The following is a 19,216-nucleotide window of genomic DNA, read 5'->3' on the forward strand; positions in this document are numbered from 1 at the left end:
TCTCTACCTGCAACCAGCCTCTCCTTCACAGTGGAAGAGGAACTCTTCCTACAGGCTGCTTTTATCCACACAAAATTATTATACTCCAGGATAAACAAGCACCACTGTCACCTTACTTGAAAGAGAGCTTGGGTTCTATTTTTGGTGTTGATCTTCTCACAAAATACCTATCGGCCAAAAGACTTTGACCAATTTTGACATCTTATTAGACATTTCAAAAGCACCCCCCACAAACTGTCTTAAAGATAGTTCCATTTTTTTCCTAATGAAGTACAGACAACTCTACTGTATGTACATGTTACCTAGTACCTTCCCTGGTTTTGCGTATTCAGTCCCTCATGAATATTTGGTAGTGATCTGTGTTCAGTCCCGATGTGAAATACGTGACTCCATTTAGATTCAGAGTGTGTGATTCCGTGTGAAATGCTGCCCATGAAAAGCTGGTCATGATTTTCGGTGTCTCTTTGCTGATCTCTGGCATTAACAGCTGCAAGTTTTCATCATCCTCTGTAAGGGCTGCCTGATCCTCTGCTTCCGATTCTGCCTCATTTCCGTCCATGCTGTAGGCAGCCTTTCCTCCCAGTGGTTGCAGTTTTCCCCCTTCCCCAGCAGCTTCCTCCGCCTGCCATTGGGGAGGACAGGCTGGTCCTGCTTAGCGCCTCCAGTCTCCTGAGCTTCCTGGCTTACCAGCAGGGCAGCCAGCACCTGTGGGGTGTGGCCCAGTGCAGCAGCTTCCCCAAAGCCTCTCCCACCACAGGTGTGTTTTCCACCACCTGCTCCTGGCCAGGCTGCCCCTCCAAGGCTCCTCCTCAGTGACCACCTGAATCTCATTGGTTTCCTCTTTCTCACTTTGTCCCTTCAAATCTAAAGCCACCTCAGAAATGGGGGCTGGTGTCTGGGACTCACTATTGCTGGGCCTGTTTCCCTTCCCCAGTGGCACCTCAGCTGGCATCCTGCCATCCAGGCTGAGGCTCTCTGAGGGCTTGGAGCTGCTGACTCTGGTCTTTTTTTCCACTCAGGTGTCTGGAAGCTACAGCTTCATTTCCCTTTTTGGTGACCTCTTCTGTGGGCTCCTCACATGGCTCCTTCGCCTCCTTCGTTCAGTCAATGCACTGGGTCAGATGCATTGCTCTCCAAGTTGGTCCAGCCCTTCTGAAACTGGAGGCCATCCTGCTACGGCTTGCTGTAATTCCTGTGTATCCTTTAGCTGGTCTTGCAGGACTCCTATGAGCCTCTCACCCAAGTGATGCTCTTCACTAAAACCCCCTTTTCATCCTGGGACAGCTTGTCAGCGCTCTCCAGCTAAAAGCTGTGGCTGGACTGGATTTGGCTGAGCTGATCTCGTTGCTTTTCCAGCCCTCCCTGAAGCTCATTCTTTTTCAGCTGCACAGAGCCCCTCTCCATGGCCACCCTGTGGACCCTGCTTTCCCGCTCCTGATCCACACCTGGCAGGGGGCGGGCGGGGGGGAGCTGGTCGCAATCTAGTAGTTGAAATAGTTGAAACCCACGACAATGACACAGGCCACCAAGGAGGGCTGCATAAGGGGTAGCAAGTTCATGCAGTGATGCCTATTTCCCAATGCCATCATCTCAAAATCAGGACTGAGAATCTCCCTGACATAGATTGAAAATTAATCATTTCTGTAAAAGCAATAGCAAATATTCAGGGCTTTCATATCACATTAGAAAGAACATAGCTCTTATTATTCTCCAGAGACGGTTTCTTGATTTGAAAGATCAGAAAGGAGACGCCATAAATCATGAAACCTTCCCTAACAAGGGAAGGTTCCCCCGCCTCCCAGCCACCTTTGACGTTATTACTAGTGACACCCAATAAAAGCCTTTCTCCAGCAAAGCCAGAAACCCATTCTGGAGGTGAATGTGAATTCACCACAGGCAGCATCATTGCCCAGACAACACCCCGGCAGCACAAGTGTCCCCTGTCCCTGACTTTCCAACCTTCACTCCCACTCCCCTGTTTTGCCAGCAATCATCATCATCATCATCCCCGACCGGGGTGGGGGGTGGGTAGAGTTTAAACAAACAAGTCAGTTGAGTTCCTCAGTACTTTTTTTTTTTTTTTTTTTAACTCAGACAAAATAGTTCTGAAAGTGCATTTCAGGATCTGGACTTTGTGAGAGAAAAGGATCTGAGTGTGGGAGAGAGAAGGTGCTCCTAAGGTCAAACTTCCAAAGACAATGGGGATAGGGATGATACCATTAGTAATATATGCATTTTTAAATTAATGATAATTTTTAAAAGCTAGTTTCCCATGTATTGAGAGAAAATCAGATAGACATTCGTGAGAGAATGAAGTGAAAAATGTGAGCCACAAAGCTGGACATCTGAGAATGACCCCAATAGGGCGTCCATCCTGCCTAGGAAGAGGGAGGACTGTAGGTGCAGGGGAGCAGGAGGGAGATGTGCCCGCCAACACCACCAGTTTTTCCAAGAAGCCCCTGGCCTGGTAGGCTCAGAGAAGCTTAGGGTGGGACAAAGGGGACAGAGTCACAGCCCTGACCCAGGAGGACATGGCCTGGTAAGCTCAGAGAAGCTTAGGGTGGGACAAACAGGACAGAGTCACAGCCCTGACCCAGGAGGACATGGCAGGACAAGTGACCCGGCAGTAACCAGAAAGGTTGAAATGCACCTCATCAGTGGCTATCAGGGGTCAGGGGCCAATCGTGAGAATCCTGCATCCCCTGACAGCTCAATCACACTCCAGCCCTCCAGAATGCAGAGGGGCCCTGGGAAGAACTGGAGGAGTGAAGAGGAAGAAGAATGGGAGATGGAAGATTCTCAATTGGAAAAAAAAACCAGCAAGAAACTTTGTTTACCTTGTTGGTCAGATTAAATTTCTGCCACCAAAAGAAATTGAGATTGAAAAGCTAAATTTAATTATGGAGGAAAATAGTTACTTTTTTTTTTTTTCCCACAAGAAAGTCATTGACTGTGAAATTTATAAGCATCATATGAAGCAGGCAGTTTTACGAAACTTATCAAGGATGTTTCCAGCAACCCCTTATTTAGGGAACAGAGTAAAGGGGAGAAAAGGTAGCATTTTCAAATCTCAAGAAAGTGTTTTATGTCAGAATTCAATTTGTCCCAGAGCACAGCTGTCAAAAGCTTTGTAAATCTAGGCCTGTAGGAGGAGAGGACTAAAGTACTTTCAGGATAAAGGCTGGAAGCCTAAGGCCCTGATCATTTGGGCAGTCCCCATTATCGCATTTGCTGTTCCCTTCTCTGACACTTCTAAAAGGCTGGGGAATCTCCAGATGCATTCATAAAAAAGTGGCAGCAATTATTCATTGCTTCTAGGAAAGGGAACTGGATATGATACAACAAAGTTGGTCCCCATACAAATGGAGTCTTTCCCTGTTCAGTGCTGTGAAGTCAATATACAAAACCAAAAGTGAATGTCAAGTAGTGCAGGCTTTATTCCATGGCCACTGTATTAGTGAGGGTTCTCTTAGAGGGACAGAACTAATTGGATAGATAGATGATTGACAGAGAGACAGACAGACAGACAGATACATAGATAGACAGATGTAAAGGGGATTTATTAAGTATTAACTTACATGATCACAGGGTCCCACAATAGGCCATCTGCAAGCTGAGGAGCAAGGAGGGCCAGTCCGAGTTCCCAAACTGAAGAACTTGGAGTCCGATGTTCGAAGGCAGGAAGCATCCAGCATGGGAGAAAGATGTAGGCTGGGAGGCCAGGTCCATCTCTCCTTTTCACGTTTTTCAGGCTGCTTTATATTCACTGGAAGCTGATTAGATTGTACCCACCAGATTAAGGGTGGATCTGCCTTCCCCAGCCTGCTGACCCAAATGTTAATTTCTTTTGGCAACACCCACAGACACACCCAGGATTAATACTTTGTATCCCTCAATCCAATCAATTTGACACTCAGTATTAACCATCACAAGTCCACCCCTTGTCAACTTAAACCATACACATCTCCTGAGATCATACATGATCTTCAAATAAAGACAGTAATGAGGTCATAATTACGTGTAACATAATACAATTATCCTTTGCACAACCAGAAACACACCAATCCCCAACCCAAATACTATTACATACAGTGAACAATACTTAAATGCTGATGTGAAGCCAATAAATCTTATGTCACATAATAAAGGAAAAGAAAAAGAAAATAAAATGAAGATATTTTCTTAGTACAAGTCTAGACATGCACAAACATGTTTTTAACAAAAGAAGGAGAAAATACTCATGACAGTTACAGTCCTCATTTCTGCAGCTGGTCATGTGGTCGTAGCTGGTATTGATGACTACCTTCTACTCCCCACTCTGTATTCCCTTAGCTTTCACCAAGAACCTCAGTAAGTCTTGTTTTTGCTGTTGTTGTTTTGTTTGTTTGTTTGTTTGTTTTCCTGGTGGAGTGACCCAAACCTTCATTCCTGAAGGGTCTGGGTCATTTGCAGTCCTGCCTGGATTGGGCTGTTGTAGTTTCCCATTGACGTTAATCACAGGGCATGGTAATACTAAGAGACTCCCTAGTGGATCTCCTGTATTCCATGAATACTCCTTCTTACCTCTGTTGTGGAGTAGTAGTCTGATTTCATTATGATAGTTTGGGTCAATCACCCCAGCCAACACTGTAACTCCATTCTTAGCCTGTTGACTGAAAGGTAGGAGGAGCCCAAAGTGTCCCTGTGGCAATCTTAACTTCCAGTTTAATGGAATCGTCATTGTGTCTCATGGCGGCAGTGTTCCTCCCTCTGGAACTAAGACCTCTAGGCCAGCAGAACACAATGTTGTGGGAATAGGAAGCAAAAATTTTGCTGGTGGATCAGTAGGGTTGATGGTGAGTGGTGCCACTTCCACTTCCACCCCTTGATTCCTGGACCCCTGAATCCTGGCTATAGGAGAAACAGTACCATATATTGGAGGCTGATTCAGAGCATACACGGCCTTCTGGAGAACTTTGCCGCAACCCTGCAAAGTATTGTGAACTAGTTGGCATTGGCATTGTGACTCCGAAATGCCATTCCACCATTCTATCAGTCCAGCTGCTTCAGGATGATGGGGTACAAGGTAAGACCAGTGAATTCCATGAGCATGAGCCCACTGCCACACTTCGTTAACTGCAAAGTGAGTGCCCTGGTCAGAGGCAATGCTGTGTGGAATGCCATGCTGGTGGATAAGGCAGTTCCATGAGTCCATGGATGGTAGTCTTGGCAGAAGCACTGCATACAGGATAGGCAAACCTGTATCAGGAGTAAGTGTCTATTCCAGTGAGGACAAACCTCTGCCCTTTCCATGATGGAAGAGGTCCAATATAATCAACCTGCCACCAGGTGGCTGGCTGATCACTCCGAGGAATGGTGCCATATTGAGGGCTCAGTGTTGGTCTCTGTTGCTGGCAAGTTGGACACTCAGCAGTGGCCATAGCCCGGTCAGTCTTGGTGAGTGGAAGTCCATCTTGCTGAACCCATGCATAACCTCCATCCCTGCCACCATGGCCACTTTGTTCATGGGTCCATTGGGCAGTGACAGGGGAGGCTGGGGAAAGAGGCTGAGGGTGTCCACATTACGGCTCATCCTACTCACTTGATTATTAAACTCCTCCTCCACTGAGGTCACCTGTTGGTGAGCACTCACATGGGATACAAATATCTTCACAGTTTTTGACCACTCAAAAAGGTCCATCTACATACTTCTTCCCCAAATTTATTTGTCACCAATTTCCCAATCATGCTTTTTCCAAGTCCCTGACCATCGAGCCAAGCCATTGGCTACAACCCAGGAATCAATATATAATTGCACATTTGTCCATTTCTCCTTTCATGCAAAGTGCACAACCAGGTGCACTGCTTGAAATTCTGCCCACTGGGAACATTTCCCTTCACTGCTATCCTTCAGGGATGTCCTAGAAAGAGGCTGTAGTGCTGCAGCTATCTGCTTTCGGGTGGTGCCTGTGTATCATGGAGAACCATCTGTGAACCTGGCCTTAGTCTTCTCTTCCTCTGTCAATTGATCATAGGGTACTCCCCATGAGGTCACTGGTGCAGGCTGGGGGAGAGAAGGCAGGGTGGCAGGAGTGGAGACCATGGGCATTTGAGCCATGTCCTCATGTAACTTACTCGGCCTTCAGGACCTGCTCAAGGCCAATCACATATATACCACTTTCATTTGAGGATGGAATGCTGCTGTGCGTGGCCAACTTTATGGCTAGATGGGTCAGAAAACACCCAGCTCATGATAGGCAGTTCAGGTCACATGGTGACTTGATGACCCATAGTTAAACGTTCAGTTTCCATCAAAGCCCAGTAACAGGCCAAGAGCTGCCTCTCAAAAGGAGAGTAGTTATCTGAAGAAGATGGCAGGGCCTTGCTCCAAAATCCTAGAGGCCTCTGCATTGATTCATCTATGAGAGCCTGCCAAAGGCTCCAAACAGCATCCCTATTTGCCACTGACACCTCAGACACCATTGGATCTGCTTGTCATATGGCCCAAGTGGCATAGCAGCTTGCACAGCAGTCTGTACCTGTTGCAGAGCCTTTTCCTGTTCTGGATCCCACTCAGAACTGGCAGCCTTTCAGGTCACTCGATAAATGGGCCAGAGTAACACACCAAATTGAGGAATGTGTTGTCTCCAAAATCCAAGTAGGCCCACTAGGCATTGTACCTCTTTCTTGGTTGTAGGAGGAGCAAATGCAGCAACTTATCCTTTGCCTTAGAAAGAATATCTTGACAGGCCCCACACCACTGAACCCCTAGAAATTTTACTGAGGTAGAATGACCCTGAATTTTAGTCAGATTTATTTCCCATCCTCTGGCATGCAAATGTCTCACCAATAAGTCCAGTGTGTTTGCTACTTCTTGCTCACTGGATCCAATCAGCATAATGTCATCATTGTAATGGACCAGTGGGATATCTTTCAGAAGCCAAAAGTGATCAAGGTCTTTCTGAATAATATTATGACACAAAGCCAGAGAGTTGATATACCCCTGAGGTGGGACAGTAAAGGTATATTGCTGGCCTTGCCAGCTGAAGGCAAATTGCTTCTGGTGGGCCTTGTGGACAGGAATGGAGAGAAAGGCATTTGCTAAGTCAATAACTGCACACCAGGTACCAGGAGACATGTTAATTTGCTCAAGCAATGAAATCACATCTGGTTTCATTGGAAACCAGCTACAATTGGAGTCACCACTTGGTTAAGCTTACGATAATCCACTGTCATTCTCCAAGATCCGTCATCTGCACAGGCCAAATGGGAGGCTTAAATGGATATGTGGTGGGAATCACCATCCCTGCATCCTTCAAGTCCTTGATGGTAGCACTAATTGCAATTCCTCCAGGGATGTGATATTGTTTTTGATTTACTGTTTTTCTAGGTGGTGGCAGCTTTAATGGCTTCCATTTGGCCTTTCCCACCATATTAGCCCTCACCCTTCCAGTCAGGGAGCCAATGTAGAGGTTCTGCCAGTTACTGAGTATGTCTATGCCAATTATGCATTCTGTCACTGGGGAAATGACCACAGCATGAGTCCAGGGACCCACTGGGCCCACTGTAAGTCAGACCTGAGCTAAAACTCCATTAATTACCTGACCTCCATAAGCCCCTACTTTAACTGGAGGACCACAGTGACATTTTGGGTCCCCTGGAATCAACACCAAATCAGAGCCAGTGTCCAGAAGTCCCCGAAATTTATGATCATTTCTCCTTCCTCAATGCATGGTTACCCTAGTAAAAGGCTGGAGGTCTCCTTGGGGAAGGATGGGAGAAAGATTCACTGCCTAAATTGTCAATAATGTAGTGGGGTCCTTCCTCAAGGGGACCTGGCCTCCCCTTCATTCAAGGGGTTCTGGGTCTCTAAACAGGCTCAATCCTGGAAATTGATTGAGGGGTCATGATTCTCTGTTTTTACAATTCAAATTAGTCTTTTGTCCATTCGCCCTGGAAGTTCTCAGTAAAATTTCAGTAGGAATGCAGTAGGCTTCCTACCAACTTCACTTCTAGGAACACTGTGATTAATTAGCCAATGCCAGAGCTCTACACGAGTCAGATTATTCCAGATTATTCTGATTGCCACTTTGCCTCTGCTGTCCATTACAGTAGCTATGCCCACCTTGCCTTTGATGGTTGAGTGCTGCCACTTAGCCCCTGCTACCTTGGGATCCAATTATTTCCATTGTATTTAAATTTTGTAGTTGAGTGACTGCAGTTCCCACCATTAAATGTGACATACAGAGAAGAGCAATCACAGGGCTCTTCAAAGATGCTGGTGCTGCACTCACAAATCTATTTCTCAAGGCATTGGTCAAGGGTATAATCTTCTGGACCCTCCCCATTGGGATGAGTAGGTCTAAAGTTACTAATCCACTCCACCATCCCAATCTCCTTAAGCCAATTGATCCCTTCGTGTACATTCATCCAAGAGAAATCAGGCATTTCCAGCTCACTCCCGGTGGGCCATCTTTTAGTCCATATTTCAGCTAACCAAGCAAATAAACTATTACAATCTTTTGTAACTCTCCAAGCTGCAATATTAAATGCAGAGTCCCTACTTAGTGGGCCCACATCAATAAATTCAGCCTGATCCAACTCTATGTTCCTTCCATCATTATCCCATATTCGTAACATCAGTTCCCATGCCTGTTCTCCAGATTGCTGTTTTTATAAATTAGAGAATTCAAATAGTTCTTTTAAAGTGCCGTGCACCTCCTCATGGGTCACACTCTCAACCTTACCTCCAGGGGCCCACCAGGACTTTAGTTACAGGTGTACACTGTCATCAATGTAATGGACCAGACTTTAGTCTAGTTACAGGCCTATACTGTCATCAATGTAGTGGACCAGGAAACAGGGGTGTTGGGGTGGCTCCTGAGGAGAATCAACATTATTTTGCCTGGCAACTGCCTCAGGGGAGGCCATCTCTGTTGCCTGAGGCAGTACAGGCTTTATCTCCTCAGACAAAGGAGGAAAGGCTGATGGCAACATGGGTCGGGGAGTGGATGTTGCCACTACTGGAGATGGGGAAGCTGTTCCTTCTGGCAAAAGAGGTTCATCAGAGTTTACAAACTCAGTGACCCCAGCTTCATCTGGGTCCTCCCACATTTCCCCATTCCAAGTAGCAGGGTCCTATTATTTTCCAATCAATGCCCTCACTTTAACAGTAGACACCTGGTGAGGCTATACATGTGCCTTTTGTTGCAGGTCAGCCACTTGCACAATAAGAGTTTGTGTCAGTTTTTTCACAATTTCAGCTCTTTCTGTACAGGAGATAAGGGTCTCACTCAGGTCAATCTTAGCAGATTTGAGGCTCAGTATCCGCTTCTGAAGCCAGGAGACAGAATCCCTGAGTTCATCATTTTCTTTCATTACTTTGTCTATTGAACTCAGGGGCAACCAACCAGCTTCATTATATTCCTTGGTTCTCCACATATGGTCAAAGGTATTATGTATAGAATCATTAAACTCCTTGCCACTCACAAGAAGTGAATCAAGCATGTCAAATGCATTTACCTTGCTTAACTCTAAACAGTTCACACCAAGGACTATCAGTGTTCTCCATACTATGAGATGTAGAGTCCTTAGCATTTTGGGGTCTAACCATATTAAGCAGCCAACTCTAGAAACCCCAAAACCATTGAAAGAACTCCATCCTTAATATTCTGTTTCTCTAGAACCACCCCAGTACCAAAATCTGTGTTAGTCAGGGTACTCTTAGAGGGACAGAACTAATAGGATATATATATATATTTTAAAAATAGGATATATATAAATAAATATATGATATAAATAAAAATAAATAAATCCCACATATATATATATAAATCCCACATATATATAAATCCCATATATATATATATATCCCATATATATGTACATATATACATATATGTGGGATTTATTAAGTGTTAACTTACACAATCACAAGGAAACATTCAACAGAGGAGAAAGATGTAGGCTGGGAGGCTAGGCCCATTTTTCCTTTTCCAAGTCCCTAGCAGAAAGACAAGAGGACCCCCGAAGGAAATGAATCAGGAGTCACTGTAAATAACAAACGTCTCCTTGAGGAGCCCAGGGACATAGGGTCCTCAGATTTAGAAGCAACTAACACAGCCTGAAGAAATGATTTCCCTGCAGCTGTGCTGGTCTCCCAATGGGGAATGTTTCCATAGAAGGGGAGAGTCTCCCAGACCATCCTCCATCAAGTCCCATCAAGCCCATCTTTCCTGAAAAAAATTAATTTTGATTTTCTCGTTCCTCCTATATATATATATTTTACACACTTATCATATAGAGTCATCCCTTGGTATCCACAGGGGATTGGTTCTAGGAATTCTGATGGCTTCCAAAATCTACATATGCTCGAGTCTCTGACATAACATAGTATAGTATTTGCCCATAACCTATGCATATCCTCTCCTATACTTTAATCTCTAGATTACTTAGAATATCTAAACAATGTAAATGCTATTAATACATGTAAACGTAGATGGTTGTTATACTGCATTTTTTTATTTTTTATTTTTTTAAATTTTTTAGTTTTTGAGCAGGATATTGCTCTAGCGCCCAGGCTGGAGTGCAGTCACGTCATCTGAGCTGTTTGTAACTTCTGCCTCCTGGGCTCAAGCGATCCTCCTGCCTCAGCCTCCCAAGTAGCTGGGACTACAGACATGTGCCACCTCACCCAGCTAATTTTGGTACTTTTTTGTAGAGACAGGGTCTTGTTATGTTGCCCAGGTTGGTTTCGAATTCCTAAGTTCAAATATTCCTCCCACCTTGGCCTCCCAAAGTGCTGAGATTACAGGTGTGAGCCACTACATTTGACCGATTGTGGGTTTTTTTCCTCAAATATTTTCCATCCATCATTGGTTGAATCCACAGTTGTGGAACCCACATATACAACGTGTTGACTGTATCTAAAAATGAAACTATTTAAAAGGTAGAAAAATGCACCATGATTTTGTCTCTCAGTTCTTGTCTTCAATTTTCCTGTATGCTACTCAGTGGGAACCCAAGTGGGAAGGAGTTTAGATGGGAGAATAGGTAGATATAAGTGGGAAAGAGAGGGCATTAAGGCCCTCAAGTCTGTAAAGGGTGAATGCAGACTGCAGCACAGGACTGCTACTGGTCGCTGGTCTCAGCCTCCAGGAAGAGCTGTGGCTTTGTCACCATCCTCAGCTCATCTTGCTCCCTTGATCCCTGCCTCTGCTTGCTTGGCTCCTGGCCTCGTTGGAGGAAAATGCCTGTGTCAATGGGAGCACGATGGAGGGTTCCAGGTTGAGGTGCGATGGGGGATAAGGACATGTTTGCATGAACGTGTCCACTGGAGAGTGAGCTGGGGGAGGCGGGCACTGCAAGGAGCAGGAAGACAGGCCGGATGTCTAGAGATTGCTCCATAATCCATAGTTCCTATTGAGTGTCCTGCTTTGTCTGTTCTGGCTTTTGCCCCCACCCAGAAACCTGGAGAAACCTCAACTGGAATGTCAAGTAAGCAGATTCCAGCTCTCTGGGCCCAGGGTGAGAAAAGGAAGTTGTATGAAAAGAGGAGAAAGGAAAAAACAGTCTCGTATTGTGCAACAGGTGAAGTCCCACATTGCCACACTTCGAGGATTCCGTGCTGCCGTTTGTAATTCCTGGTGAAGCATTTCTTCATGAGGCTGCCCAGGCTCCTGCAGCCTTCCCTGGTGGTCCTGCCTCTGTGGAGCTGAGCTCCTTCCTTCCCATTTGCTGAGTGGGAAAGGGACTCCATCGTGAGGGAGGAGACCTTGATTCTGGCCCTAGCCCTGCCTGCTCACTAACGATGAACCAGAGACAGGTCATGGCTCTGCTCTGGGCTGCATCTGACAGATGAGAGGATGGACTCTCCCAGATAGGAATCCAGGACCCCTCAGAGCACCCTAGGTGTCTCTAGAAGAGGCATGCTTCCTAAGGGTCTTGGACCTTGGGTCATGCCTCAGCCCCAGAACTCAGTTGCTGAAGCAGATCTCCCCTTGGGACGCCTCTCCTCATTATAGTTCATCTTGAGGTGTGTCCCTCTCACCCTGGGTCCCTCCTGCAGGGAGGTTTGGCTCACCCTCTAGAATGCTCCCTTTCCTGCCACACTGAGCTATTGGGGCTCACTATTGGTGATGCGTCAGTTGGTGGTTGTATTTGTTTCCTACTGCTGCAAAAAAAAAATTACCACACAGTTAGCATCTTATAACCATGTATTTATTCTCTTAAAGTTCGGGAGGTGAGAAGTCTGAAACTAGTTTCCCTGGGCCGCACTCCCTCTGGAGGCTCTAGTGGGGGAACCACTTCCTTGCCTTTTCCAGCTTCTAGAGCTGCATCCTAACACCTCTTGGCTCCTGGCCTCTTCCTCCATCTTCCAAGCCAGCAGCATACTATCTTGCTTCTCTGGTCACATTGCTACCTTCTCCGCTATTGCCACATTTTTCTCTTCCTCCCTCTTATAAGGACATTTACAACTACATTTAGGGCCTGATCAGGTAATTCAAAGCAACCACTCATCTCAAGATCCATAACTTGATCATATCTCCAGAGTCCCTTCTGCCATATGAAGTGACATTCACAGGTTCTGGGGAATAGGATGTGGATGTCTTGGAGGCCATTATTCAGCTACCATAGTGATCTATACCTTGTCTCTGGCCTGGGGTCATCCATTCTCTCTCCCATCCCATCCCCTATAATAGAATTGTGTATCTTTCTCCAAATCCACACCTTAATGTTACAGGCCATCCCAATTGCCCCTCCCTTCACTTTCTGTAGGCTCTGAGAACATTCTAGGAGAGTGCTCTCAAGCGGAACTTTCTGCAATGATGGACAGAAAGTCCAAAATCCGTGCTGTCCAACATGGGAACTAACCATGTTGCCAAGGGTTGCTGAGCACTTGAAATGTGACTAGTGTGACTCAGGAACTAAATTTTAAATTTTATTTCATTTTAATTAAATGCAATGAGAATGTAAATAGCTGCTTTGGCCAGTGGCTAACATATTAGACAGCTCAGATCTAGGCAAATGAAAGCAGAAACTACGGCCAGGCACATTCTTTGCTGTTAGCCTCTTCTCACACCTGTTTTGGATGAGCTCTGCCCCCTAACCTCCTTCTCTCAGTGCCAGCAGAATCTGAAGGAGGCTTCCACTGGGGCTCTGGAATGATGGAGGTGACTAAGGGCAGGACAGAAAGGGAATTGTGTCTGTTTTCCCCAGAGAAGTACAGGGCCCCACTTCTGCTTTTGCATAGGACTAAGAACACTCAAAGGATTTTCAAGGTATTCTCGGCCTTGTCCTTACTCAACTGGTCTCCCTTTTGAGGACCCCAGAGGGTGTCACTAGGGAAGGTGTGCAGGAAAGGGCCCGAGCCTGGGAGCTGGCACTGGCCAGGGTCCTGCTCTGCTATGTACTTGCTGAGTGACATGTGGCATGTTACTTCCAGGTCTTGGCCCTCAGTTTCCATAAAATGAGAGGCTTGGACCAGATGGTCTAAAGTTTCCTTTTAGCTTTAGTAGACCACGAGTCTATGTCCTGAGGATCAGGCTTTATTGTGCATGTAATTCTGTTTCGGAGCCGTGTTGTCTCTAACCCATGGAATAGGCAGTTCTGATTGAAGGATAATTAAGTAGAAGTGGCTTTAGGTTACTCCTGCAACACTTCCAAACAAAACCAGACCTCTGGCTGGGCGCAGTGGCTCATGCCTGTAATCCCAGCAGTTTGGGAGCCCTAGGAAGACGGATCATGAGGTCAGGAGATCGAGACCATCCTGGCTAACACAGTGAAACCCTGTCTCTATTAAACATACAAAAATTAGCCCGGCGTGGTGTGGTGGTGGGCACTTGTGGTCCCAGCTACTCAGGAGGCTGAGGCAGGAGAATGGCATGAACCCAGGAGGCGGAACTTTCAGTGAGCTGAGATCGCGCCACCGCACTCCAGCCTGGGCAACAGAGCAAGACTCTGTTTCAAAAAATAAAAATAAAAAAAAACCAGACCTCCATCCCTCTGTCCTCATGACAACACTTCACAGTAGCTTGGGCTTTAAGAGTGCTGATCTGTCAACTAATCTAATCCTCATGATGATCCTGATAATTGCTGGGTCCATTTTATTTGAAAAGGCTGAAGCTCACAGAGGGAAGGAGAGAATCTTCCAGGTGCCCAGTCCCATGATGGATGCTTTACATATCACCTTATAACAGCCCTTCACAGTGTTTAATAGTATCCGCATTTCACAGGTGTGAACACTGAGTTCTAATAAGGCGAGATGACTTTCCCAATGTTATGCTGATAATAAGAGGATGAAGTCACTTTCTCACTCTTCTTCCCCCTTTGCTGTGCTACTTCCCCTGTTTACAACTTCCTCTCAAGATGTTGAAATGATAAGCTCCTTTTTTGGGGCATTCTTTCATGACACTCCCCAAGCAGACCTACGAGCCTCAACAAGTCACTTCACCTCTCTGTGCCTCTGTTTCCTTAACTGTGAAACTGGGGACAACAGTCCCTACTTCATAAGGGTGTAAAAACCCTTGTTGAAAGTACGCAGTGAGAGCATGTATGAAGAGTGCTCAGCCCAGAGCTCATATTAAGAACTCAGCAATTTCTCAATCTTACTCCTTTTAGAAACTGTAGTTTGCCCCCGCCCAAAAGTACCAGGCAATTCCTTTTACCCCCAAATCAAATTAAAATCACAAAGAAACTGCATTTTATTTTGAAGTTTTATTATGAAAACACATGGAATTAACGGTGTTATCCATGTATTTGCAACAGCAGAGAAACAGTGACAGTGGACCATCCCCACAGGGGACACTTATCCTTTGGCTAAACAAATATAAATAATGCAAATAACACCTAATACAATAACACAGTACCTAGATTAAATTAAGAGAAGGGACAGGAACTGCGGAGAGGAGTCCTGAGTGTGGAGAAGATGCGTCTCATGGAGAAGCATCCAGGCTCAGGTGACCTTCCCTGAAGACTTCCTGTCTCTGAGCAGCTCAGTTCAGTTCCAGGTCATTAACATACTCCTGGACCCAGGTCTCACTGGGGTCAGCGCAGACTTGCTTGCCTCTTTTGGTCTGGAATCTGTAGAACAAGGAGTGGACAGATGAGAATCCCATGAAACCTTCGAGGTCATCTTCCTCTGCCTGACCGTGGTCCATGTGGGCAGCTCTGGTATATGGGATCCTTCCTGGGGCAGCGCTGGAACCAGACTCCCTATAACTTCCACCCACTGGATTTAGCTGTGGGCCCCAAGGGTTGCCCATATTAGGAACAAATGGGCATTGCAATCAATATGAATAGATCTGCCCATTCCCTGCCAGCCTGGCAGTGACTCTTCCACAGGTCTTTCTAGCACGGTTTGAGAAATCGTCCATATCTCATGGGACCTGTCCGACTTCCCCTGCTTTCCTGTCCTCTGGATAACTTCCTCCCCAGGAACCCCCTTCTCTCTCAGCTCCCACTCAGCCGCCTTCAGCACTTGAAAAGTGAGTTCATGACCTGTGTCCTCACTGCTCTCAGGGAAGCCTTCAGCCCTGAGAACTGCCTCCCCACTGCTCAATCACCCCCTCCCCAAAACAGGCCCCCTTTTAAAATCCAGCCCTCCCTCTTGCCTCCCAGAGCAGCCCAGGGGTTGATACTCACACCACAGCTGGCTGGGAGCAGAGGCTGCTGGTCTCGTAGTAATCTACCACAAAGTTGCGAGGAAGCTTCCTCACGGTGTAAGAAAAGCAGCAGGAGGTGGGAGGGTCTGAGCCCACTGAAAGGAAAGGCCAGGGTGAGATCAACACTGCACATGGGAGCTGTTTATTTTGGCTTCTAATTTTGCATCTTCATTGAGCATCTTTGTGGAGCTACCAGAACCCCAAAGAAGGTCCCTTGTATCCATTCCCACCTAACCTGAGCAGGAGTCTTATTCTGAATAGTGGATCTTCAGAGAAGAACAAGAAGGAAATCTAGAAGACTGGAACTGGATTCAGTCTCAGAACACATCGGACCCCCTTCATGTGACAGATGGGGAAACCAAGGCACAGAGAGGGACAGGGCTTGCTTGAACAAGTAATTAGAAGCAGAGCCACTTCAACAGTCTGACTTCCCACCCATCCTTTTCCTCTGCTGGTTGCTCATTCTTAAGAAAATAGGAACTTGAATGTTATTGAATATCTACTAGACTCTACATTTAGCAGTACATTTCATGACCATCTTCCTAGCTGCCTTTTGTCCTATCTCCAGATCCCACTGTTTGAGCAGCCACAACTAGAAAAAAAGATTTTGCCTACATCTTGGCTCTGGAAATAGCAGCTGCGAAAGCAGACTTACTTGGTGCTGAGAGTGCTGGAGAGCAGAAGGCAGCTACTAGCGCGAGGACAGACAGGACAGTTACGCACAGCTTCATGGTGGTGGTGGAAGAGAGGTTTTCTCAGAGGTGAGGCTACAGAACTCAGAAGCTTCAGAACCCAGCTGTGTCCTGTGCTGATACTGAGTTGGGAATCTCTCTTTATAGAGACTCCGAGGCCTGGGACAAATGTGGGGGCTCAGGAGAGTGAGCGGAATTTCCATGGTAGAGATGATGTCATGGCTCCTGAAGCTAGCTGAGTGAGGAGTTCCTCTCAGCTTCTCTTCCCCAGAGCGATGTCACCATAGAGCAAAGATGAGGGAGGTTCAGGGGAGAATAAAAGGGAAGTGGTACAACCAAAGGCAGCGACCGAGACTGGGGAGAGAGTTGCAACCCCCAGAGGAAAGATGAAATGTTCACACCTGCTACAAGTGGCTTGTAGACAAGAACTGTGCTGCTCTTGGTGGTTGGCACCCCCAGATGCTGGAGGGTTCATGTCAGTCTTTCCAGGCTGGCCACAAGCCTGGCCCCCAGGACAAAGGGGGAGCCAGGACCCCCCATCCCCTTCCTGTGCCTCTTCTGCTGAGCTGAGTGCCACTGACTTTTGTGCCCCATATGTTTCCTTGGGCATGAAGAGTCCAGCATTGGATGTGCAGAGGAACCCAGAAGGGTGACTCAGGAACATTTGTAACTTCTTATTGGACAATTACCTTGTATCAGGCACTGGGAAAGCTGTCTTACACATATTATATCTAATCCTACCATAACCCTGGGCAGGGGTGTGTAATCTCATTTTACAGATAAGACAATTGAGGATTAGAGAGTGGTCCACTGATGCGCTCAGTGCCACACAGCTGATGAATGGCACTACCAAGATTTGAATCAAGATTCGTCTGACTCCCAAGTCCATTTTCTTTACATGCTATAGTCTCCAGAATAAACATAGAGTGTGACCACAAAGAGAAACCGTTGACTGATAGACTGCTAGGAGCTATTCCACACTCAAAGACCGATTGTATTTGGACTTAATTCAGGAAAGGGATAGAGCTAGTCAAAGGGATAATTCAGGAAAGGGATAGAGCTAGGATAGAACAAGGAGGGAACGGAGGAGAAATAAAGATTTCAGGATATTTTTCTGGACCAATAAAAGAACAGGACAAATAAACCAGTAATAATCAAGTTTGGAAGACCCAGATAGAGAATGTTCTTCTAGTATAAAAACAGGATTGAGCTGGATGCAGGGCCTCACACCTGTAATCCCAGCACTTTGGGAGGTCAAGGCAGGCAGATTGCTTAAGCCGAGAAGTTCGAGACCAGCCTGGGCAACATGGTGAAACCCTGTCTCTACATTACAAAAAAAGAAAAAATTTGGCTGGGAGTGGTGATGCACACCTGTAGCCCCAGCTGCTCAAGAGGCTGAGGTGGGAGGATTACCTGAGCCCAGGAAAGTCCAGGCTGCAGTAAGTGGTGATTGTCCCACTGCACTCCAGCTTGGATGACAGAATGAGACCCTGACTCAAAGCAAAGCAAAACAAAACAAAACAGAATTGTATACCTAGTAATGAATTTATCCGTGTTACAGACAAAATGTGGAATCTAAGGATGTGGGTGTGTCCCAGCCAGTCCATAGGGAATGCCTGTGCTCATGTTAAGCTCTGGCTAGTTTGACAGTTGCTGGGCACCTGTACAGAAGGTGAAGCTTACAAAGGCCCTGCATACAGGAGTGTGCAAAGTTGGACAAATGAAGGAAATGAAGATAATTGGATCAAGATCTCTATCTGCCTTTACCTCTACTACTCTAATCCGCCTGCTCATCCCTAACCCCACATTATTACATGCTCTTCTCTGAGAAAGAAAAAAGAAGAGTAAAAAGAGGGAGCCATGACTTCAAACTACACTACAGTGCTACAGTAACCAAAACAGCATGGCACTGGTACAAAAACAGACACATAGACCAACAGAACAAAATAGAGAGCTCAGAAATAATGCTGCATACCTGTAACCATCCAATCTTTGACAAAGTTAACAAAAACAAGCAATGGGGAGAGGGCTTCCCATTCAATAAATGGTACTGGGATAACTTGCTAGCCATATAAAAGGATTGAAACTGGACCCCTTCCTTACCCCATGTATAAAAATCAACTCACAATGGATTAAAGACTTAAATGTAAAACCTAAAACTATAAAACTAAAAAAATATGACAACCTGTACGATAACCTAGACAATACCATTCTGAGCATAGGATCTGGCAGAGATTTCATGATGAAGATGCCAAAAGCAAATCCCAACAAAACCAAAAACTAATAAATGGGATCTAATTAAACTAAAGAGCTTCTGCACAGCAAAAGAAACTATCAGCAGAGTAAAGAGATAACCTACATAATGGGAGAAAATATTTACAAACTATGTATCTGACAAATAATATACAGAATCTATAGGGAATTTAAACAAATGTACAAGCAAAAAACAAACAACTCCATTAAAAAGTGGGCATTGAACATAAACAGACATATTTCAAAAGAAGACATACATATTGGCCAAGAAACATACAAAAAATGCTCAACACCACTAAACATTAGAGAAATGCAAATGGAAACCACAATAAGATACCATCTCAAACCAATCAGGATGACTATTTTAAAAAGTCAAAAAATAACAGATGTTGGTGAGGTTGTGGAGAAAAGGAACAGTTATACACTGCTGGTGGGAATGTAAATTAGTTCAGTCATCGTGGGAAGCAGTTTGGCGATTTCTCAAAGAACTTAAAACCGAACTACCATTCAACCCAGCAATCTCATTATTGGGTATATACCCAAAGGAATATAAATCGTTCTACCATAAAGACATGCGCACATGTATGTTAATTGCAACACTATTCATAATAGCAAAGACATGGAGTCAAC

General features: G+C 45.6%; 1 protein-coding gene and 1 long non-coding RNA gene across 9 annotated transcripts in view; one reads left to right on the plus strand and one right to left on the minus strand.

Moving 5' to 3' along the window:
- LOC103242770 (uncharacterized) overlaps nt 1-19,216 on the plus strand; it is a 98,470-nt gene that overhangs the window by 68,419 nt on the left and 10,835 nt on the right. The gene's annotated exons all lie outside the window — the stretch shown is intronic.
- LOC103242769 (C-C motif chemokine 4) lies at nt 11,558-18,878 on the minus strand. Its single transcript, XM_008011112.3, has 3 exons — nt 16,297-18,878; nt 15,622-15,736; nt 11,558-15,060 (listed from the first exon to the last, which is right to left on the minus strand). The coding sequence occupies exons 1-3, from the start codon at nt 16,370-16,372 to the stop codon at nt 14,973-14,975; spliced, it is 279 nt and encodes a 92-aa protein (XP_008009303.1). The 5' UTR covers nt 16,373-18,878; the 3' UTR covers nt 11,558-14,972.

Source organism: Chlorocebus sabaeus, chromosome 16 (genome assembly GCF_047675955.1).
Source record: "Chlorocebus sabaeus isolate Y175 chromosome 16, mChlSab1.0.hap1, whole genome shotgun sequence".
Classification (NCBI taxonomy): Eukaryota; Metazoa; Chordata; class Mammalia; order Primates; family Cercopithecidae; genus Chlorocebus; species Chlorocebus sabaeus.

Coding starts and splice junctions, on each gene's coding strand:
- LOC103242769 (XM_008011112.3), bottom strand. CDS start 16,372: ATGAAGCTGTGCGTAACTGTCCTGTCTGTCCTCGCGCTAGTAGCTGCC. Junction 15,737..16,296: donor TCCAGCACTCTCAGCACCAA/GTAAGTCTGCTT, acceptor CTTTCCTTTCAG/TGGGCTCAGACCCTCCCACC. Junction 15,061..15,621: donor TGCTCCCAGCCAGCTGTGGT/GTGAGTATCAAC, acceptor CTTGTTCTACAG/ATTCCAGACCAAAAGAGGCA.